This window comes from Lepisma saccharinum, chromosome 5 (genome assembly GCF_977018435.1).
Source record: "Lepisma saccharinum chromosome 5, izLepSacc3.1, whole genome shotgun sequence".
NCBI classification, from domain to species: Eukaryota; Metazoa; Arthropoda; class Insecta; order Zygentoma; family Lepismatidae; genus Lepisma; species Lepisma saccharinum.
This window is the reverse complement of record NC_139233.1, coordinates 25,231,316-25,256,263: the sequence shown is the minus strand read 5'-3', so window position 1 is coordinate 25,256,263 and position 24,948 is coordinate 25,231,316. Positions and strand designations below refer to the sequence as shown.

The following is a 24,948-nucleotide window of genomic DNA, read 5'->3' as shown; positions in this document are numbered from 1 at the left end:
ACACAACAATTTGTTTGCCAGAGGTCTTCGGTCATATACGGAAAACAAACAAACACCGTCGGATCATTCTTCATCAAGACAATGTCAGCTGTCACACATCTCGTCTAACAACCGACTTTATGAACAGTCAAAAAATCGAATTGATGGGTCATCTGCCGTACAGTCCTGATTTGGCACCCAATGACTTCTTCTTGTTCCCGAATGTCAAGAATAAATTGCGTGGACAACGATTTTCGTCGGCGGAAGACGCCGTTGATGCGTTCAAAAACCATATTATGGAGGTGTCTCAAGAAGATTTGAAAAACTGCTTTGACAAATGGTTCGAACGAATGCAAAAGTGTATTAACCATAAATGAGAATACTTCGAAAAACAATAAAGCAGTTTTCAATGCCAAATTCCTGTTTTTTCATTGTTAGACTCAAAATATAAATAGTGACCCTCGTATAACATGAGGATGTGAAGTAAGGACCCGAAATATTTACAATCTTGGCCATTTGTGTAGTTGGTGAGATCAGCACCACGCCTCGGCCGCCCTCAAAATAACTTTTCAACTTCCGGTTTGACTAACGTGACGTAATACTAATGAAAGACACATATCCCTTCCAATATTTATGTATACAAGCTGTTATGTATTTACCTCTTGCGCAATTTCATTCCCTACAGATCTGCATTTTTCCGTAAATGTTATAAACAAACATTGACTGCATCCAGAATAGTGCAATTCTCTGGTTGGGTGCAAATTTCGTGGTATTTCTGTGGTGTACAGTTTTACATTGATCTCTGTCGGCCGTTTGATGATGTGAAAAGACCAGCTGGCATTCTTCCTGTAGGAGTTTCAAAAGAGCCTGGACGTTAATTGGCTGGCAAGCTGCCAACATCAATGGACAGAAGCAGAGCAGAGATGTTATACTGCTGATACTTCGTAAACAGTTTCCGTGTGATGCAACTGCTGTGTAGCTGGTGGGTGTTGTGGATGCATCCCCAGTACTTTGGGCAAATGTAAAAGAACGTTCGAAAACTTCGTTAACTGTGTACCAGGAAACGTTTTGTTACTAACGATTAAGGAAAACCGAAAATCTGGAATAGACGTATTTACAATGTTCTAGTCTTTCCACCCTACAAACAGCTATAATCCAAATTTTCAAGACATACAACGTAAATAAGTATGCACGATTGTTTGTGCAAAATTTGTATTTACATTTTTTTTTTTTAAATTTCTATCGAGATCGACTAGTTCTAGAATTGCTGTGTTCTCTCTTATACGACTTCCTTTGTGTGTGGTCTATGTAAACATAGTGGCTAAACATTATTGGCGAACTCGAAATGTGTGTTTTCTACAACTTGTATCGTAACATGGAGGTGGAGGATGTTTTGTTTTACTTTGTGCTTGGAAATACATTAAAAATGTAGCTTTTTACTTTACCTGGCTTTCTGCACCGCCCTCGGCCTCCTCCAAGCGTTCTGACAGTTGGATCACCTGAACGCTTAAATCTGACTTTTCTCGTTCAATCTGGAACGAACAGAAAAGATGACAATTAATTATCATGCATAGATTTCAGACAGAAACATGTTTCATGTATCTACAAAATACAAGGAATTGAGACAGCGGAACTCGACAACAAAATAGCTATTCAGAAGCTCAACTGTGTTCCAGGAATTTGGACATGGATCAACCAGAAACTTCAATGTTACTATTGTTATTTGCTAATTTACAAATAAACCAAATACAGTAACTTCCTTTAGTGATGCTCGAGTATTTAGTCCCGTCGAGGATTAACAGACTATTGTGTTATTACATTACTATATCCCCCCTCCCCGCTCAAAGTCATCAACACCATATTAACTAATATTTGTATTATAATCACGCAAGCGCATGCATATGCAGCATATTATTGCGCAATTTGAATTAACAGATTATTTTTTTCCACAACGATGCGTTCATTTCTCAGACGGTAAGAATATAAGTTTCACATTAGTGAAGCAACTAATAGAACTAATAAAAAGAAAACTATACTTGCAGTGCCCAAACCTTCCCATTCAGCACATTTCAATGTGTTTCTCAAGAAGCATAAAAATCGTATGATTATAATTTGATAAACATTACTATGATGTAATGTAACTTCTCAAGCAATTTGTAATGATTTGAAGTTGAAGCAACCAAAATGTCAGTTCTGAGTATTACAGACATTGTAGTTACTAAACAGGAGGATAAAATGTATTTTGCACAGAAATAGTTATGCGTTAACTGAACTTTAATGACAGTCAGCAAGTAACGTAAGACACAATCATCGACCGGAAGTAATGGGACATAATATTATGAACGTGTCTCCAGCCGCCAACGGCTCGTGACCTTGAACATCTTTCAGTTTCCAAGGTAATTCATTTTGATGAGTGTACTTAGAAAATATTATAGCTGAAATATGCAATCTGCTTTCAGAGCAGTGAGTATTTGTCATCCCGGTACTGGCCAATATAGGAATTATATTTGTAAGCGAGGCAGACCAGAAGTTGCCAGTTGCTAATAAAGTTGTTATGATTGACAATGGCAAGGAGTGCTTATTTCTGAACGATCATCAAGTATCCCAAATTTGAATGCGCAGCAAGAAGCTCAGAAACTGAAACATTTCATCTACTTTCAGCATTACCCTAGAGAGTGTAAAGCAGGAAACTCATGAACGGTTGGCACGACTCAATAGCTAACAGTTGTAATGGAGATCTTCTGGGGAAGGCGGGTTTATGGTAGTGGTTTGCTGTTTGTGCGAAAAGACGAACGGGAAGAAAGGAACAGAAACGCTGCAAACGGGAAAAAAATATTGATAAAGCTTTAAAGACCAAAGAACATGGTATAATTGATACAGTAAATAAAATAATCTGCACCACGAACGCTCAGAACCGGTTTTAATTCTCGGGAAGGCATTCTGGCTGTTCCAATCTGTGCTGAGCTGAAGAGAAATATTCCGAACCGAACTCAACGCTCATAATTGAATTGAAATTGGAGCCATACCGACCCGTGATGTGCCGAGGTGAGTCGTGACGACCATTAATATATCCGGTCTCCCAAGCTCTGAAAAACATGGATTTCAAGATAATGAGATTGTGATGTCTAGAATTCAGGATAAGCGTGAAGTTTTTGTTCCTTGGTCCAGTGGTATATTTACGCTGAAGCTTTTATCACAAGAACAGTGAATTATTTCATCATATTCTTTTTAGTATTGTTTTGGATAAACTGACATGTTGTGTCAGACACAGTTTTACTGTTGTGAAATTTACTACTTGTATACTAAACTATATAGGATTTATACATATTTTAATCTGAATATTAAATTTGCTCAAATTTTATATTAGGCTATAGTTGAAAAACTGTCTCTGATGGTCACAAGAGTGATTCGGACATAAAAGTAAAAGGTAAAGCTATCACCTTCCCATTGCCTTGACGGCGTACGGGGAAATTTGGGGAGCATTCACAATCTCTGCCATTTATGGAAGCGATGTGATAAGCACCACGCTCCGGCAACTTTTACTCCCCACAGGCACCCATTCATTAGAGGCTGGGTGAATCCTATAGCCGTTCCATGCAAGGACATAGTTGGAATAGTCTCCACCTGAAAGGCACTTGTAAATGCTTCCAACACCTCTGAGTAATGTGGAGGACATGCTCAATAATTCCGCAATTCTTATGTGCCTTTATGATTGTGGGGCGAGTCAATCTCCCCATGTAAAAGAGTTAAGAAAGAAAGCTGTCAGCTATCTGCAAGTGTCCGTGTAAATCGTAATTTGCAAAAAAGAAAAAAAATCACACTGTCCTTCCTAGCAAGGTCACTGAGCATGTGCCATGCGGTTGGAGAAGTAGTGCGTTGTCGCCAAACTGAAAGTCACGGGAAGTGCTGAATTCTATCATTTGCTTCATTGTGTATGTTGCTAGCCAAGTTGAAATTAGTGAATAGGCAAGCTGACCCGAGGGCTGTAAGGTTTTACTCAGAATACTCGTAAACAGGGGTGAAGAACTGACAACAGGGCTCGATCGCTACGCATTGAATTTTTACGTCTTTGCTAGAACCATTATGCTAATAGCCTTCCTTCCTTGTTGGTATTCCCTTTAGTATCTTGACAATGAGCGTCTCCCACTTCTCTATTTAGTAAATTATTCATAAAACTGTCCAACGAACAAAAACGAACGTTTCGACTAACACTACTTCACTACTACCAATACTAATTAACTTTTATGAGTTTCTAAACTATGGTTTCTGAGTACTGGTAGTTAACAGACAGATTTAGTGAGGCTATCATTTCAACATATTTCGATATTAGCTGTTATTTTTTACCCGACTAGTGTCACAAAAATAACAAAAATAATATGTAAATGTCTAAACTGGTTACATCTATCGCCATGATGTTCAACATAAACATTTGTTTGAGTGAAATCTGAAAGACTCAACTCTCGGGGAAATGGCGATTCAAAGACCTGCTCAATACGTTAACAGATCTTTCTTGTTGACCAATGCCACAAAATATTAGGCACTGTTAACTTTATATGGCCACCGACTTGCAGGTGTAACTACAGTGAGGTAACAATTAGGCAAAATGTAGCATGCGACTGTTAGGTTCTGTGTGTTGCTACCTCATGTGACATCACGCTGTCACGTAGCACGAGAAATGGAAATCAATTTTTTCCCATTATGCACTGTCGTATGCCATAAGTTGCATCAAACGAGACATACCAGTTAGTACAAGCTACACAACCGCATGTTCATGTTATCTCGTCATTGCATTTTAAATTTCGCCTTCATATTCACTTCCATTTCGTAATTTGTTGAACGCGTATCACTCATTCTATCGTCTTGTGAGGCTGTAGCTTACTAGATGCCTAAGTTCACAAATACAGTTCAAAAATATAGGATAAAGAAAGCTAATATATAATCGGTCTAGCTTGTTTTCTTACTATGATGTCATCACATGTAGGCGAAGCGTAATATAAGATGGTGATGGTCTAGCTCACATAATGCGAAAAGCTGTTACACCATACTTCATCATCGTTCATTAGTTTGTATTTCCAACACTGTTGGCGCTGCAGGCAAGGATTCGTTTTGAGGTCAACGACGTGCACTTGAAGTGATCTTTCGAAGACATTCCTCGTTCTTGTAAATTCTTCCCAAGTTCAACGGCAAGAACGCAAACTCGATGTACGAGAATAGCAGAAGACAAACATCAGTTGGATGCTGCTTAGATGTTGTCCCGCGGGTGTACAGTAAAAACATCAGGATTTACCACCCCGACTCGATGATGCGAACGGCATTTATAGACTCCGTGACGTCACTTTCAAGATATCCGAAGTGACTCTTTTTTTGTCAAGATTCCAATGAAACTTCTGCGTGCCGCTCGACTTGTCATCTCAAACTCTCTGCACCGAAATAAACATTGTGTTTGTTCTTGGTGATTCACACGAGGAGTGAAAGGGTGTAACGGACTGCTTGGCATTTCTCGGCACTTGCGAAAAACCACGAAACAAATGGACGCGGGATACACGATCTTGGCAGAAAGGTAAAGGATCCCTTCACCATGTGCGAGATTGCAAATCTTTCAGCCTGTTTTCACAACAAGGTTCACAATATATGAGCCACATCATTGACCTGCAGCGCTGGGGAAAGCAAGCAGTGCTATCCCACTATAGCTAACCCTACCCAGGAAGATGGTTGAACGAAACTCTTGTCTTTGATGATTGGGGAATGAACGAGGGTTGGCAGACAGCAAGCCACATCTGACAGACATTAACTCATATTTCGCGAGAAAAATAAACTTGCTTACCATTATCCTAGCTGCCATCCCCAATAGCTAGGGATTGTTTTTGTTATGAACTGAACATGCAGCGTGAAACACTTCTAAATGACTAAATTAATCAATAAGCTGATGATTACCAAGCAAATTATTCAGCACTATTGTAATCCATTTATCTTTACGTTCTACGTGTTCTTGATTGATTTTGTTTATTTTACTTCGTATTTCTGCCATTTTTTACTAATTGTGGAGATGAGAATGAGTGATGATACGATGAAATTGATTAAGGAGCACACAAAGAAAACCCATTCCGGGATTCGAACCCGGGACCTCTGGCGTCGTAGCGCTGTGTGTTAACCACTCCGCCATGGAGGCATGGGATTGCACTGAGGCTGGTGTAGAGGTTACCAGCTGCTTCGTTGATGTTTGGTTTCATTATTGAACTTGGCATTGCTTGAAACAAGTGATTGAACATGGCGATGGATAATTTTCCTGGTAATATTTATGCATGACCACCAAGATATTCCCGGTTAAACTATCAGGACTTAGAAGTAAGTCTTGAAGCTTACCTGGCGACGAATGATGAAAACCCGAGAGAATCTCTTTATCAGGACTTTGCAACACTTACTAAAAGTCTTACACTTGCTCGGATGAAAGACGCGTTTCAAACTTACATATATTTCTTATATTAAAAACATATCAACATTATTGATTTGACAGCCGACGGACAACCGCTAAAAAATATCCTCGAATGTTCTTGCCAGGAGCAAGAATAGTTGGTGATAATTTTACGTATCATATTTTGCGCCAATTATTAGTTGATAATTGCTCTGAAACGATGAGACATAGCGAAAAATTGCAAGGCAAATAGCTACTGGAATAATTTCATGTGCTAATGCGAAGATGCAACGAGTGAAAACAAATTTGATTCTTTGTTTGTGGCAAACTGTATGATTTTGACCCCACCCTAAATCCTGCATCTTCTATATTTTGTTCTTTCAAGCAGAAACTTGATTTTCTGCGGTGAAATTTTGATCGTCAATTATTGAGGAAACTGTAGGACAAAATATACATTACGGTATTTCAAATGAAAAATTTTGAAATCCTCTTTCGTTTTCATTTTGGGTTTGAAAGTGATATTGTGCATTATGGAAAAAAAAGTCGTTTACTGGAGAATTCTTCTTGCCAGCACTATATTTTCAATTTTTAAAAATTGTATGGAGCTCTTATGATTTAGAGAAAAGTTTGTAATGTCAAGAAGAGCTCTAAAACAAGAAATCAAAATCTGGTCATCTAATCAATTGTTTAATGCTAAAAGTTACTTCTAGCAGCCATTTTCCAATATGGCGGCTCAAAGAGCATTCCGTCATTGCCTACAACGCTTAAAATCACTAATTATGTATAAATAGCAAACATGCCAAGTTTCATAACTTTACATATAAAATGTACACTTTTGTAAAAATTGGGACTTAAACTTAACGAACACAGGCAACTATTAAAATCAGTGAAGTGCAACATCTAGCGATGTCTGTGCTCCCATTCGATTTATTAACACCAGATGCCAAATTCAACAGCATGAAGTTTCTTTGGCAGAATTTTCAGCAACTGTGCAGGGTGACGTGAAATTGCATGTTGTTGAGCGGAACTCCACAAAAAATTGGGGTTATATTTAGAACAAACGAGAGGTTGTGTAATGCTTTCTGCTCATAAATCTTCGGTCCCAAGCTTGTTAAAGCTATGGTGCGCAGCGGAAGTATAAATATGAATAAAAGAGCATTTATAGTTCGTGTTACTAACTGGATAGCTACATGCACAAAGATCTTTGTGGGTTGCTACAGGTTATCAAGGGTGGGCAATTGCCCACCGTGATGTGATCTCTGCCCACCTTTCTGCTCACTCAAATTGAGCGAATATGAAAGCCAGGGGAAGAAAAAAGTGATAAACAGAACAAAATAGAAGAAAGTCTAGTATGTGACAATAGTAAATCAGAAACTAAATATTGCTTAAATATTAATTGTTTTATTCAAACAAACCAATGCCAGGAACCTTGCTACCATTTGTACTGTTTACTGTTAACAAAGATGGAGGGTTTCAATTAGGAAGCCACATTTCACTGTCATTTATTACACATCTGCGCCTATGAGTGGTTGGGTCACACTTAGAATGAATTAGGGTGCCACCACTTCGTTTTGCGCACTGATTAATATAGATTGTGCTCAGAACTCGTAGTTTAATCATGTGAAGTTTCATTGCGAGAAGGTCCCTCCTTTTTACTTTGACCAGGAATCGACAAGCAGTGCGAAAGAACCTAACACGTTCACTCTCAGCATCACAGTGACTTACTAAAGCTGGTATACAGGTGACAGGAAAATCACATTCTAAGGTGGCAAATCTGGAAAGCAAATCCTAAAGTTCCACTATCGTCTCTGATAGACACAACCACATCTAGCGGTACTCATCATCTGAAGTGACCAATGTACACAGATTCTACGATAAATGTTCCTGTAACTGAATATGGGAAAGAATCAAAGCCATAAAGGTAACAACAATGAATTCCATTATTGATAACACTAATTTAATTTCCTTTCCATGAAAGCAAGCCTACGGAATGTGATATTCACACTTCCCTTCTAAAAGGGATGATCGAGTTTTTAATCCTTGACGTGTCACCACATGAGTACAAATTTGGCAAGTAGTAGTGAGCCAGCTTCTCTGGTTAAGTGCTGACAAGTAGTTCAGCTGTGCTAGAAAGGAAGAAGACAAAGCTGCAACGGTCAGTGCAATGTGCATAAATGTACACGAGGTCGCTGAAATTTTTGGAGTCGGTGTAACGTTACACAACTCTCCCCTCACCAATTTTACCTCGCGAGTAATCTAGTTGGCCACGAGTCTGTGAGTTGATATGTTGACTGACCGTTGAGCAAGCTATCACCAAGCGGACTGTAAATCCAGGAAAAATGCATATCATGCTCACCCACGCACATGACTTCTAGTGGAAAGAAACTTGGATCTTAACGTCTCGTGAATTTTGCAATCACCGTGTCTGGCGGAATACATTCTTGGCTTGTGAGTGTGTTCTCGGTTCTCAGGGTGAGATATTCTGAGAGCCTTGTCCTGGCTCGGTTTCAGCTTCTAAGCGGGGAGGACAAAATTAGGCCTGCCCTGGTTTGAAGCGAGTCTCTCCACCTTGGTCCTTGCTACTCAATGCTCATTCCTCGAAGGAATCAGATCGTGGCAGAGAATTGTAGGGCTTCAGCCCACATCAAAGAACATTTCTAGACTTAAAATAACAAACATGAGCAGGGGATGGGCAGAAGGTCGTTGTAACATGAGATTTAAACATCCTGTAGTCTTCTAGGATGTGCAAACTTCCACAACTGTCATGGTGTACAACATCATGTGGAATATATTTTGGTTCAGCTTGAATCTGCGTTGGTTGATCTTATGCCTAGAAATGCATGAACCATAACAGTTTAAAATATGATATTTCTTAGCTGAAATGCATTGAGTGCAACCTTGGCACAGGAGGTGAAGCAAAATTTTCCATCTTAGAGGTGTAAGGTCACTGTAGGCGGTGTAAATACAAATTTAGTGCCAAAATATCAATAAATTAGGCATTTGTAAAACATATAGATGGGTGTTGCTGCGTGCTCAAGACACTGCAGAGTCAGAATTTTCTATATTCCTAACTTTCACAACTCGGTACGAGCCAAAAGGCTCGTCCCCTTCTCAAAACCTGAGTGTTTATGTATATGAACAGTGGCGACTCAAGGAATTTCACAAGCAGATATACGATTCCTTTCTATTAATAGTCACTACTATAATTTACATTTCCGGAGTTTTTCTATGCTCAGATAGATTAATCGGAAGTGCCGTTTAAATCTGGATTGGAACCAATGTGCAATGTGCCTCCACTGGTGATCGAACCCAAGACCTTTTAACATGGAGGCCCAAGGATGTTTAAGAAATATCACTGGCTCACAGTGGCGGCGATTGAATGTAAAAACTTGGGGAAGCAATAACTCAAAACTGTGGAGGGGAGGGGGCAAGAAGAGTTTACTATCTCTTGGTAGACAAGGTTAGCATTAAGAGACTATTGTGCGGGTCAAAAAGTGGGGGGAACTGACCCCTCCCCACCCCTAATCGCCGCCACTGCTGGCCCAAGAATGTTTAAGAAACAATCGCGGTTGAAACAACAATATCGCAAACAATCAGGATGTCGAAGCCGTTTCGGTGGCCAAGCGTGTTGAGTGGTCGACTCACGATCTCGATACCGAAGGTTCTGGTTTCAAGTCACGTCTTGGGTATGGGCGCTCCGTGGTGACATTCTCGTCGTCAATTTAATCTCATCGTCATTCATTCTCGTCGTGGCGATTAGCCAAATTGGCATCCTGGTACGAACACACCCTTCCTATACCAAATTTCTGACCGCATCAGTGGGTGTAAGGAAAACAGTGACGTGCCCAACATGGGAAAGATGGTAAAATACAGGGTTGACTTCTGAACGATATAAAAGTGTGATAGGCACACCATAACTGCTTACTTTCTGTCACTATGTGGGAAATGGTGCCCCATCCTTCCAATCGGCACTGAAAGTTTGCTTTGATTCCTAATATCCTTTCTGGTACACAAAATTAAGGATTTTCGACAAGACAAATTCATCTCAATGCACTAAAATATATGGATATTCCTTCACATTATAGCGTTCAGTTGTTCCAAATTTCTTACCTTTATAACCGGCTCTATTCAAGCATACACCAATCAGGTAGAAATCTTTAGAGTAGCTGAAGCGAGTTTACGGCATAAGCAAATTGAATGTGATATTGTGCCTAACTATCGGCGGGGAGGTAATCGGCTATTGGTAGGGAAGAGACCGCGCCATCCGCTTATTTAGCTGCAAGTTAGAAGTTGTCTATCTCATTGAAAGACACCGGCAGCCAGCAGAAATAGTTGTGTAACACTTCCCATTCAATTCGTCTCAACAAAAGATGGTCGATTGCATGCTTTTCGCCGCTCTACCTACACTTCAAATATCATTGATGCACAGTCCTAAATTCTGAATACATTTAAGAAAAATGAACATCGTTTAGGAGACCGGCTGTCTACACTGATGAAGAAATCAAGAGACCCGGAATGGTTCAAACCTCACAGAACTTACATACAGTCTCTGGTTTATAAGCAATGGTTTAAAATTACCGATGAGTTAACTATTTTTAGCCTGAACGTTCACCGCCCCATTCGCAATTTTATGACCTACGAGAATCAAATGAATGTACCAGTATATCACCCGGTGTTTACAAGTCTTTCTAGGCAAGAGAAATCGTTGCTTTTATTCGGTTAAGTTAATGGCCTAAGTCAGGGTTCTCCTGAAGCAACTTGGGTTGGAAAAAATTACTGACGGTAGAGGTTTCTAGCTGCCGTTCGCGCGTTCAAAATAGCACTTGGCGTTGCATCAGGAGGTAAACGTTTCAAGTGAGGAATGCAATAAGAGGTCGTGACACGCGGAAATATGTTATCGAGGAAATCTATTACCCTGATGTGCGTTTCAACATGGCGGCCGGAAGTGGATGTTTGAGAAGCTACCCGAAAATTTAACTTGGCGGGATTAATATTCATTTTTTTTAAGTGGGCATAAAAAATTAGTACAGATGTCAGCATATATGCCGTAAGAACTACTTGGGAATGTTATGTCTCTTTTTGCGCATATCCACGTGTAAAGTTTTGTAGTTTGGGGTACATTCTACTTCCTGAAAAGAAGTACTATTTTGGATAATTATAACATTTTTTTATGTGCATAGTTCACAATTCAGGTTATTTCTTGCTCTTTATTTTCATATCTTCTACATGTTCACTAAGCATTCCTTGCATTCGTTCAATTCTTACTCCGTTGACTCGACGGATCTTATGGTTAAAATCTTTCAAAAGGATTGCTACAAAGAATTAAAGGCAAAGTTAATAAAATATATAATCAGTAGCAGCGATCGGGTGCCAGAACAGGAAGGTAAGTTACTTTTTCTTGATAGACAAGACCATAAGAGGCCATAATTCAGGGATCAAGAATAGGGGGAGGGGAACTGTACATAATTAATGTTGTTTTTTTGTTCAGAGAACAGCATGAAGTTTTATATAACTGCTTCATGGAGCACCAAATCACATTACAATTTAAATATGTGCGTACTGGTCATGTAGTCAGATTCATAATACATATAATCACAGCCGTAAGTAAGGGGGAAGGGAGGGTCGCTTTGATATCAAGGTGGAGAGGGTTCCGAACGATGAAAAATAGAAAAAGTTTGGAAAGAGTAAACGTCCAAGGCCAAATGTGAAAATACTGGCTTTATTAAATTTACATTATTGTGAATTTATAAACGAATAAATCTTAATATTTTCTTGCTCACTTCGCTCACGATATCTAATACATTCTACAAGTCTCGGGAAGTTTATCCTTAATGCTTAAAAACAGATATGTTATACAAAGAATATTGGGCGATTCCATGGTGACGTGTGTGACTTTTGTACGAGAAATGTGGAAGTAATTTGTTTCTAATTCATATATTTGTGAATGAAATGACTTGCTTTTTTCTCCTAAATTATTTTGGAGTAAGGGTCATATACTGACCATGGAATATTCCATCTGTTGTTCGTAGAACATGTTTGTTGTGTGGAAAATCAGTGTGTGACGTCTTTGCGCAGTGACAAAACGCATTTTTGTCATTGACATGCAAACTCTGTGAAGTGACTGTTGGTATTTTGCTCATATTTTTGTCAAATGTACCAGACACGTGCAGTTTCAATTCCATGCAGGTTTGGTTTTGATAGCTACACTTTCTTCTTTCCTTGTGACAAAAGTATGCTTCTCGTGACGTGTGCGACAATTTTTGTGACGTGTGTGACTTTCAAATTTTGCCAACTCTAATTAGGCAGAATAATTTAAATACAGCATTCATTGGGAAACTAGAAAACATAAAAGCAGCACTTGCCGACCTCCGGGGCGCACTACGATGCCAGGGGTCCCGGGTTCGAATCCTGACCTGGACATGGGTGTTCTTTGTGGGTGCCTCTTCATCAATTTCATCACATCACCACTCATCCTTATCGTCGCAATTAGCTAAAAGTGGCAGGAAAGCGAAGTAAAATAAATCATTTTGGAGTAAGGGTACGTATCAACCGATACGTCTAACAAAGTAATTTTGATGTGATATAATACCTAAACTTATAAAAAACATAACACTTTCGCAATGTTTGTTTACTTGAATTTAGTTGAATTTGAACTGGCCAAGTGAACTTGCAACAGAAGAAGGAGTTTCTTTTTTTTAACAATGTTAGTGACTGTGTACGCAATTTTGTCCTCAGCAGCTGGCCTCTTCCAATAATTTCCAGATGGAATCATGGTGGATACCAATATCTCTTACAGATCAGTGTCGATAGCTGTCACTCACTACACTTGGATAAATACTGACTTCATAACACACCAAATACCAGTCACCCACCTGTATATTATTGTGTAGAAAATTTTGTGGTGTATCCTTGTTCTGATGAAACTCAAGAGTTGAATAAGAGAGGTGTACAATTCCATCACATGAGCTTGAAACATGATTTTTTTTTCAATTTCCGGCTAAACTGGCAACATTACCTTTCCATGAAAATGATATAGTTTCTCTCCGACTGAGAAACATGCATGACTTTTTTTTCATGATGTTACTAACTGCACATGCAAAGTCTACAGAAGACTGAACAATAACAGTATTTTTGCTCATGACTGCCTGTCTCAGCAGCGCATTATAAAATTACCAAGGACCAGGTAAAAGTAAATAATGCTAAATGTGCATTCCAAGCTTTTTTTTCGCTTGACAATAATGTCTAGCGGGCTTTTCTGCAGTTTTGAAATGACAGATTCTTCTTATAGACTAGTGTACGCAATTGACACAAAATTAATATAATTTTTACCATGGTGAAATTTTTCCGGGCAAAGAAATCTCGGTCCGGACTTAACAAAAATAATATTTTACTCAACGTTTCGACACTTTTTTTGTGTTTTTCTCAAGAGAAATGAGAAGCACACATTTGAATTGTGTCGAAGCGTTGAGTAACTAAGACACTCCGTCCTTACGAGTACAGTTCTATTGTTATGCGTGCTACTATTGCAACCAAGAGGTGGATTAACGTCCTGTTCTCGTGGTGAGGTCTTAAATCAATCATTCGTCATTATGTTCCGTCGAAGAGGACTGTTCCCTAAATGTACACTCGAAGAGAGAATTGATTGCTATTTACTCTCTCGTTCATTCATTATTGTTGTTAATTTGGAACGTCTTGAGGGAGGTCAATGCTCCCTCCGTCCCCTTAAACCGTCCAAAATTACAGCCAAGATAAAGAAAAAAAGGGTACTCACTCTCTGTCGTATCTCCCTCTCGGACTCCAAGTCATCCTGAAGGAGGCGAATCTTGTCCTGCAATGGAAAAGAAATACCTGAATTAGTACCACGACCAAACTGCAGATGGCAACATGGTAGGTATATCATACATATGGCCTTCTGAGTAAACTTCGATTTCATTCGCCATGGTATATGACGTGAGAATAAATGGCTGAGTAAGCCTTAGATAAGAAAACTTTGGTTAACAGAAATCAAATATTTGGGGTCGCATGCTGTTAGAATAATGAAGATAAAGTTAAGAATACCTGATCTAGTTCCATTTGGGTGGAGGCGGTTTCAAATCACGTGGTCAGTCATTCTGACTGAAATTTATCTGTGCTCTTCGACAATCACTCCACGAAAATGATGCGATGATAGTCGAAATTAATTAATTGAACGCTTATTGACAAATAAAATTGTTAGTAATAAGATACCAAAATTTCGGAGCGTGGGGGAGAATGATTTCAGGCCCAAGAAGTCTGTACAGGCAAAGGCTATGCCAATGCTTTACACCCATAAGGCTTGGTTTGGTTTGATTTGGGGTGTTTTAAGTCCACTTTATGCACAGTAATGCTAATCGGGACTGGACCTACAGTTTAAAGTGGGATCCGAACCATTTGTGCCTCCACCGGGAATCGAACCCGGGACCCCTTAATTACAAGGCGACGACGCAACCACTGCGCCATCGGGGAGGCCCTGCACACCCATAAGGCAAAGCTAACAGAGATTGTACAGGTAAGAATTCTAAACAAGACGTACCATGCTCCATTGTGAATGAGCGATTCATCTTGCAGTGGCAACGCTGTTGCCTTGTAGTCAACGGGCCCCGAGTTCGAGCCCGATTAAGTACATGGATTCCAGGATTCCATTGTAAACTGTAGGCCCAGTCCGAATTAGACTATCTGTGCATAAAGTGGACTTAAAACAAGCATTGGCAAACATTTTCAAGCTGTAGGTCCAGCACCAAACTTAAAATGTAGCAGAGGGGGTGAGGCACAGTTAGCATATTTCCAGGATGGTGTGAAATATAACATAGAAATCATCACTTTATTAACATTAAGAAAATAGACAATTTTGAATATTTTGTATATTTGCACCATATTAGAGCCCGTACACACACAAAGTTATATTCAAGACTTTCCAAATAAGCGAACCACGTCGGCGAGCTCAGGAAATTACGGAAAACAATTATTTTTAAATTACGTTTAAAAATGTGAAAATTACAAAATACGTAAATACTGCTTTTCCAATATTGTGTCGCTATTAAATTCGTTTTAATCAAATATCTAACTATTTTCAGACGGACAATATTTACCCAGTTTATTATTATGAAAATAGACAATAATGTGTTGAATATTTGTACAATGTTAGAGTACACACACAAAGTTATTTTCAAAACTTTTCAAATTAGGAAACTTATACACTTGTTTCCCTTCATCCCTTCATCCAATACAAAATGCCGACATTTTCACAAAGTCATTAAGATCATTGAGGAACCCCATCTATAACGTGATTGCGTCCACAACGTGGCCGAAGGTCACGCATGCGAGCGTACAAGACGTGGCCAAAGCCCACGTCGAAAGTACGCGATTATCCCTGAATACAATTAACAAAAAAATGTTAAAAATCGTTATAGTAAAGGGTGTCTCAAACGTAACGCAGGATTTAATTTAAGGAAAAATCACTTCATATATTTATTAGTTGGCAAAGTTATTACATTATATGAAAGGATGAACATTGCCATTAAATGTGGAAGAGAATATCTGACAAAATGTCCTCCACGACGCATTTGACAATCGAATTCTTTTGACAAAATTCTGAATCACTTTTTCGCATAACTGTGGCTCAATGCCGTCGATAGCTCATTGAATTTCTGCTTTCATTTCAGGAATCGTTGTTATCTTCGCAGCATAAACTTTGGACTTGATGAATCCCCAGAGGAGAAAAATCTCTCGGTGTGAGGTCGCACAGTTGTTTCATTTGGGGCGCTTCTCTTATCGAAAATGTCAGGTAATTTGCCCACAGTTTCCGTACTTGTAACGAATTTTAACGATAGTTACTCGCTCCTTCATCATGTTGCGCTCCATACTGACTAACCGCAATTTTATTCCTACAACGTGTGACCTCTCAGAACGCTGCCAACCCTGCGGGGAAAAAATGACGCACAATTAAAATCCTGCGTTATGTAAGTTCAATTTATTTTTCTTTGTCTCTCTTGTAAAGTCCTTAATTATTCTACTCTCACTTATGGATTTTTTTTGTATGTATCACGAGGAGAGAGGAAAAGAGGAAATATTTCCTTTCCCTTTATTAATTTAATCCATTCCGTACTTACATTTCCCTCGTTTCTATTCACTTTCTACTACATTTCCCTCGTTTCTATTCACTTTCTACTACATTTCCCTCGTTTCTATTCACTTTCTACTACATTTCCCTCGATTCTATTCCCTTTCTACTACATTTCCCTCGTTTCTATTCCCTTTCTACTACATCTCCCTCGTTTCTATTCACTTTCTACTACATTTCCCTCGTTTCTATTCACTTTCTACTACATTTCTCTCGTTGCTCGTCCATCTTGCTTCATCATCTTCTTTCTTTATGGAGTCTAATCAAAACATATTTGCCTCGATATCCACTTGCAGGAGTGTGTGTTCACTGGTTTCCACACCTTGACGTCATTCAAATGTTCTTTCCATCTTTGTTTTATAGGTGTCTTCTGTTTGTCTTTTTTTTCCTTCCATTACATCTTTGTAATTTTGACTCATGTAGATTCCACCTATTCTTCAGGAAAGGTGAAAAAATTGGATTGCATTTCGCATCGAATGTTGAAAAACAAGAAAATTAGGGTCGTTCACGTGGGTTTAGGGGGCGTGACGTGTGCCTTCTACTTTCATTTCATTTATTTATGTAATTTGGCCATTATTCCGTGAGCTTATTATGGTCAAATATCTATAATTTCACGTGATAGGAACATAATGTAGAGAAGGCCCATCAGTTGATCAATTTCAGTTTCAGAAATATGTGAAGATATGGCTGGAAAACTACCACGCTGCAAATGACACTATTTCAAGAGTTCATGCATAACGTTCTAGTGACAAGTGTGCTGACGTATCAAAAGAGGTACTGTAGCCTTTACGTTTTAATGCAACCATATTTTATATTTCTTTTTTTTTTAAAAAAAAAGGTCTTCTCTTTGTAATATACCTCTGTTATGCCAGTATATCATCATCATCAGTATTATACAATCAATGGCAATTTTTGTAATAGTTAAATGATTTCAACCCTTATATTTAATTGAAACATAATCGAATCTTTATCAAAACATGGTCTTCACTTAACGTTTCAAAAAACTTAGCATATAGATACCGTTTGAAAATTTTGAGACTAGAGAGACTTTTTGAGACTTGCTACTCAATACTAGACCAATAGTTTAAATTGGAATCCGAACCGCTATATCGAACCACTGTACCACGGAAATCGAAAAGGGACTCGCTAATTATAGAACACACATGTTTAACAAGCACTGCATGGGTCAGAGCCCCCCTTGAGAAGCGCTGAAACGTCGCTAAAATAAGAAACATGATGGTTCTCTAAATTAATATAAAAAATACTAAAATGAAAGCTACATTAAATATAATTTCCTAATAACTAGATATAAGAAAAAGGTAATAACATTTAATTACAAATAATAATTTTAATAGAAAAATATAACACTTTCACTTTAAAATTAACCTTAACCGAACGTAGCAGGAATTGTATCCAGTTAATTTGTGCGTTCCTGAATGTATGACTTGTTAGTTTGTATGACTACTGAAAGGGATGAAGCTCTTAAAGAGGTGTCGTACCATTGAACACATTCTGTCATTGTTCCAAGTCGCCAGCATTTATCACAGGCATTCTCATGTCAGGTATCGCCGATAGAAACTTCTGGACACCGTTCACTATCCACTGGTACTGTGCCAGGCTTTCAGTTTGTTCCATAAGGTATCTGTGTGGGTGGTAACTTCAATGTGAAAACTGGCGAGTGACATTTCTGCTCGCCAAATGAGGCTGATCACAGGTGATATCAGGCAGGGAGAAACAAAAGAAGATCTGTACTTGAAAATGTTCCATTCTAACGACAGTAGAAAAAGGAAAGTCCTCCATAGTGTGTTGCACCGTACCTTGGAAGCAGATAGCGAGCGTGGAGGTAGTTCTCAACACTATTCTTCACAGTGGTGTGATTAGCAGTATGTTCACCTCAAGTGATATACCTATTGATGTGAGGCTGGGTGTGTTAAAGAACCACTTATGTAGGGGCATCGACGGAAATATTCTTGATGATATCACCAATACATCGAAATGAACCGGGGTCACAGAAAAAAGTGTCCTCTTTGTAGGTATTCCATCATGATATACAATGTGTAGTCTTCTTATTCGTTCAATCAAGGATGTTGAATAACAGGTCAGTCAATCAGAGGTAGTGGAATGTCATTAGTTGAAGATAAATAACTTCAAGTCCAACTAGTATAAGGATTTATGGGAGACAAAATAACAATAGCGCCCTAGATTATTGTGAAATTCCTTGCAAATACTATTAGACCTTATCTAAGAGTTAAAAAAGTTGCATTTAAAAATGACTAAATTTTAGGGACGTTTCAGCACTTTCCACGGTGTTCCAGCAATGTAATTTATATGTAACAATGCCATTTTCAAAGTTTAATTTACTTCATGCTAATAACTGTTGTAACATAAATATGTAGTTAGAAACATTCTGCTAAACATATTTTGTTTGATACTGATTTAGACATTTGGAATAAATGTCAGGAAATTTTCACTTTATTTAATTTTCATTTGTCATATTACTCCTATCCTTATTATCTCATTCTTGCTTCTCCACCCTTCATTCCCTTATAACAGCGGGGTGCCTCGAAGCACTCCTCCCAATCGTTCTGTTGTTGACCACCTTCTTGAATGTCTTCTTGTTTCATTCACCATGACCCCCTTCTTTGGTTTACCCCTAGGCCTTCTTCCTTCTGTTTTTTTCCTACAGAAACTACGTGTCTATACCTTATCATGTGACTGTTCAATGCTTCCGTGACATCTTTGCTTTGCCGTAACTATGTTCTTGAATTCCTTCCTTCACATTTCTTCTACTTTCACCTAAAACATTTATTTTTCACAAATGACGCACAGGTCTCCTTTAAAATTACCAACTTACACGTTCTCTTGGTGTTCATTGTAACCTTTTTGCTGCATTACAAACAGAATTTAAGGTTGTACTTCCTGATAATGTTAGTAGCTTTCCCTAAGACTAATTTTCCATAAAACACACTAAATTTACCCTGCATCCTTTAGGTATCTCTTCTCAAGTTTGTCGATTTTGACAATTGCAGTAGTACAATATAGATTATGTCCAGCTTACTTTCTAATCCAGTCGAGCTATTGCACATATTCAATATTTATGGTGCACAAAATACAATTTTATGTTATCACAATTGTTACTATGAAGTAACATTGACCTTTGAAGACGGCATTGTGACAAATAATAAATATCAGCCAGATAGCATGAAAAGAGGCACCGTAGAAAGTGCAAAAACGTTGTCAAAAGACGAAAAGTAGAACTTGTTAAGCGCATTTTACTAGAATATACTATTTGGAATATGTTGTTAGAAGCAAAAGTAGAAAAACAACAAAAATAATTAGGTGCAAAATCAATAATAATGATTGCGAAAAACAAAAGAGTGAGAAGTAAAGAAAGACGAAATTGAAAAAGGAACTTACGTAGATATGAAAGGGAAACAGAGCAAACATGTTGCTACGCCCATTATGGCTATGCTCGTGGAGGATTTTTTTTTTTCGGAAAGGGAATAATTTCTAAAGCATTGAGGCCAGCAAGCCCTCCGGGCCTAACTTCAAAGGAAAACGTTCTCTATTTGTTATCTTAAGAACACCGTGCCCACTCAAAGTATAGGAACTGAAGGCGAACGAAGCCAGAAATGTGGCGAGGCAAGTACCAAATAAGTGAAGTACTTTTGCAACTTGTAATGTACACTCCACGGTCAACTTTTAGGCTGAAAAATCTGTTCCAAACACAATTTATGAAAAAAATGACATTGCGAACAACAAGAGATGCGAATGTGGCTGGGAAAGTGCTGACGTGAAACTGAAATGTACAAAGTTTTACATGGACACAAATATTTTAAACAAAACTACACAAATGAAAGATACAATTTCCAATAAATTATTCAAGTTTTGTGGTGCATCCCAATCCTGGATTAGGAAATAGTTTTCAACATTTTTAAGATGCTAAAGAGATCATATTTACATTTTTGTGTTATTATGAAATATGGCAAAAAAGAGAATTAAAGTTTGTTTTAAATCTACTTTATGCTCAGGTAAGTCAATCGAACAGGACATAGAAAGTGAGATTCGAATCACTGTGCCTTCACCGGGGATCGAATCCAAGTGCCCTTGATTAATAGGTGACCACATCACCACACCATTGCAGAGGCCCGAGATATAAAGATATATAAAACAATAATGCACATACGCAGAGGTAAGTGAGAAGTTCATAAACGGAAAAAAAAACTGTTAGGTCCTAAATGAACAAATGAATAAATAAATTCACGTGTCGATATAGTACGTGCAAAGGAAACAGCTTTTCTTTCAATGTCTAGAATTGTCTGTTTAGAATACAGATTTATTGAAGCCTACCAATTCCAGGAGTGCATGATCTCAGATTTTTTTCCGACGATATTCCCGCATAAGTAACTCTGGGGTTTACGTAACCTCGCAACTTTTGGCGGCCATGCAGAGGATGCTAAGGCGGGTGAAGCGTGGTAATGATGAAATCACCTCAACTATGGTAGAGATTGAGAGAGAATTTGTGGCTTCATGGTACGGCGTAATGCTGGAAACACCTTTCATTTTAGCATTTGCTAAATGTAGGCAAATGAGTGTAAAGTTATCACTTCACAAGAAAACACACATAAATTGTAAAAATATTGACAATGACTAAATAAAATGTTAAGTTGTAAACTGTATTTGAATAAGTCTGTAAACTAGGTTCGGTGGCAATTGATATTCATTGCAAACAAAGCGTATCGTACAGGATTTAATAACAAATAGTTTGAGTTTATAGAAACGCACCCCAACAACCCCTAATATCCTCCCCTAAACTTTTTTCATAAGCACCGAATTTATGGTCATCAGCCCCATAATAATTATGTTACACCACCATGAGAAAAATCTGAATTAACTCATGTAGAAACTGGTTCTGTTACTAACATATCATGATTTGAAAGAACAGTGATTAGTAGTTATAAAAATGATAACACCTACAGTGATATATCGTGACGTAACAATTAGTAATGTATATATTCTGGTATTCAAACCCTAACCCTATCAATAGTTCAACAAAATCTTGCTGCAAGTGGAATATAAAGTAAAAACTTTAGCTCATAGGCTGTTAAAGTAATGACCGAGCAAGCATTCATTCTGTGTATGAAAGGAATATAAACACGTCATCCAAACGCATCATTTCTAACAATTCTGACATAAGATCAGGAAAGAAATGTGTGCTAGACTTGTAACTAAATTTAAAATCTATACAGATTTAAATGTGTATAAATATGAATGTGAATATATCTGGTGTGTGCTTGTAAACAAAACTGATCAAGGCTTATATAATATTTATTTCATGATAACATACTGTATAACTGAAGCTGCAATAATCTTGACTAGCATTTTGATACAACGTTAAATTAATAGTTATTTCGAACTGTAAGCAGTTCAGTGTGGGATAGGGCTATGTGAGCTACAGGCTCTGCAAATCTATATGATGAACCTAGACACAAATACAAATTGAATTTGAATTGAAATAAACAATTTACAACTTCGCCATTTTAAATATAGTCTATATATATATATATATATATTGCATGCATTATCTACATGAGCAACCTTCATTTGCATTGTGGAAATCTAATTTGTTAAAAAATTCTAAATATAAAGCCCGTAAAAACTGTATTTCAAGTATCCTTTATTACATACATTTAACCGACTCGGTGGCCGAAGTCCCCATGTTCGAGTCCTGGTATGGACATGCGATGCTTTTTTCGAGTGTCTCTTTATCATTTCATCGCTCATTTTCATCATCGTGATTAGCCGAAGTGGCAGGAAAGCGACGTAAATTGACAAATGTACAAATACCTTTACATACATTGGATTTTTGCATGTATTACAACGGAAATTAAAAATCGAAAATCCTCCTTCACTTTTACCCGATTGTACTTATCCAAGATTTTCATTGTCTCTCCTCAGTTACGGAAGAGAAGTGTTAAGATATTTTCCTGCATTTCACACCTTACAGTCGTGGTTATCTCAAAGGTGGTGTAATTAGGCAATGTAAATGTCTATATATTTCACAATGGAGCGATGACAGAAAACTTTTAGAAGGGCAGAGGGAGTACAGGAAAATTCTCGTAAGAAATTTTTCAATGACTATTGCTCGGAAGAATGAAAATTTGGTAGAGTTATGACTAGGCTTCGAATAGTTATGCATTTTGCATATAGCATATGCAAATGCATAGTTTCAGCGTCTTCAGGATATATTGCATATTTTACCGATTTTTTCTTACAAATGCATATTCTGCTGTTTCTGTCTGAAAATTTGTAGGTTTCCTTTCCTTTGGAGCAATTCAGAAACATGATTCAGTATGTGTTCGCGAAGAATTCTGGCTACAAGCTCCTAAAGGAGATTTGCTCTATTCATGAAGGTTCTTGTGATGTGGAGAAAGTGTTTTCAGAGTATAAAAGTATTCTCGTGGATAGCAGGCATAAGTTTACTTTTGAGCATCTGAAACAATACGTAGTTATTAAGTGCAATAGTAACGTTTCATGCTAAGTAGAATGAGAGACAGCTGGTGAAATTCCACCCTCTGCTAATCGTGACATTCAGTGAAGTCAAAAACAGTTAGTGGACTTATGATAAACATACATATATGAAAACTATATGTAAAACATGGTCAATTATCAATAAGGTAAACTAAACCATATTTTTTTACTTATGTAAACAGTGGAATTAATAAATAGTTACAAGCTATGGCTACATTTTCTGTTTGATGTAAATTTTTAAAATTTTAAATGCATATTTTGATAATTTAAAGAGCATATTTCGAGCATTTTAAGAGCATATTTGCATATATATTTAAAGGTTTTTTTTATCCGAAGCCTAGTTATGACAAAGTGAATAATTACGAAGTTAACCTGTTCTGTAATTTATAATGGACAACTACTACACTAATAAACGATTTTTGTGACTTATAACTAAAACATAATTTACATATAAAACTTACGGTATTAATAGAAAAGGTGAACAGAAAAGGCCAAGTAGGAAATTTTGCATTTGTTAGCACCGACTAATTAAAATTCGAATGAGGTCACATTAGAACCAGACACGAATTTTTTTTAGGCCTCCATTGTGTATCGCAAGCGCTACGTAGTCAGGGGGTGCCAAGTTCGAGTCCTGGTTAAAATATCAATGTTATCATTGTGTTCAATCGTTGCGATTAATCGAAGAGTTGGTAAAGCGACGTAGAGCAGGATGCATAAGTATTACCAGGTAAATTGTCCATTACGATGCCCGTTACCTTTGTTTTATACAATGTCAGGCTCAAGAGTTTAAATAAAACGTCACAAGGTAGGAGACAAAAATGGACAATTTGCCTGGTAATGCCTATGCATCACACTGTACCGAAATATAAGACGTTTCAAACTTCAGTTTCCAAATGTTCTCAGAACTTCAAGAATGAATACAACATTGCATTAATGATAGCATTATATATATATATATCGCATTTTTTCTTTAATAGTAGGATGGGCAGCAAGGGGAGTGCCATGTTTAGAGCCGCCACTGTCCAATAGTTAGCCTTAAATCGCCTATATTTTCCAACAAAAAAGGTTGTTAGTTGGTTATTTGACTTAGGTAGAGTCAGCACGTGCATTGCACTTAAACTAAGCAGTTAGGAAATTTGTCAATTGAAGAAAAAGAAACAAAAAGGTTGTACTGTACCTCGAGTCTTGTGAGAGCGCTCAGGTCAGCGCTGTACTCGATGCTAACATCAGCATTTCCTCCTCCACTGCTGCGATATGTGTAGGTTTTCGTTGTTTTTGTGCTGGACATCTCTACTTGGAATATCCCAAGCGCCGATTTACAAGAAGATGGGACGAATTAATCCAATCACAACAGCACGTTTCCTTCACCCCACTCGACTGAAGCACCCACAGAAAAGCTTTTGGTAGCTGGGAAGACCCCCTTTGGCCTGCCGCTAGTCGTTCGTCTGTGGTATCAGACAGCCGGATAGCGAAGGGATAGGCCTTAAGATGGCGTCTTCGCTGCTTCGTTTTTTCTGGGCAGGCGCCGAGCTAACTCACCGTTCTATTCTTAGCAACCCGTGCCTTAAATTCCCCCAATAGATGTCTACACCGTCTAATCTCAAATTACTCTAGTGCAGAGCGCAAGGGGGGTTTCCTTTTATAGATGTGAGGGCAAATTTTCAAGTCGGGCGGTGCTTTCCGCGTCTCTCTCGCCTAACCGACTCCCACCTATATCTGAGTCAGGGGCTTGCAGAGCAGATTCAGTGTGGCCAGGTGATGGTTGGTGTCGCGGAACTGACCGTGGGTCGAACGGGGTAATGCACCCACGCGAGGAATTTGGCTAATGCTGCTTGTAATCGTAGAGATAGAGCAATGCACATAAGTACTCCCTCTTTACATTACTAGG

At 38.1% G+C, this 24,948-nt stretch overlaps 1 protein-coding gene across 1 annotated transcript in view; it reads right to left on the bottom strand.

The window, feature by feature from the left end:
* The window catches only part of Prm (Paramyosin), a 72,776-nt gene extending 48,232 nt beyond the window's left edge, over window positions 1–24,544 (bottom strand). The window contains exons 1-3 of the mRNA XM_083122320.1: window positions 24,238–24,544; window positions 14,163–14,219; window positions 1,425–1,511 (exon numbers count right to left, since the gene is read on the bottom strand). Of these exons, the coding sequence (XP_082978446.1) occupies window positions 1,425–1,511; window positions 14,163–14,219; window positions 24,238–24,348 (255 nt within the window). The 5' untranslated portion in view covers window positions 24,349–24,544. The remainder of the gene's footprint in view (window positions 1–1,424; window positions 1,512–14,162; window positions 14,220–24,237) is intronic.
* Between the last annotated feature and the right edge of the window lie 404 nt (window positions 24,545–24,948).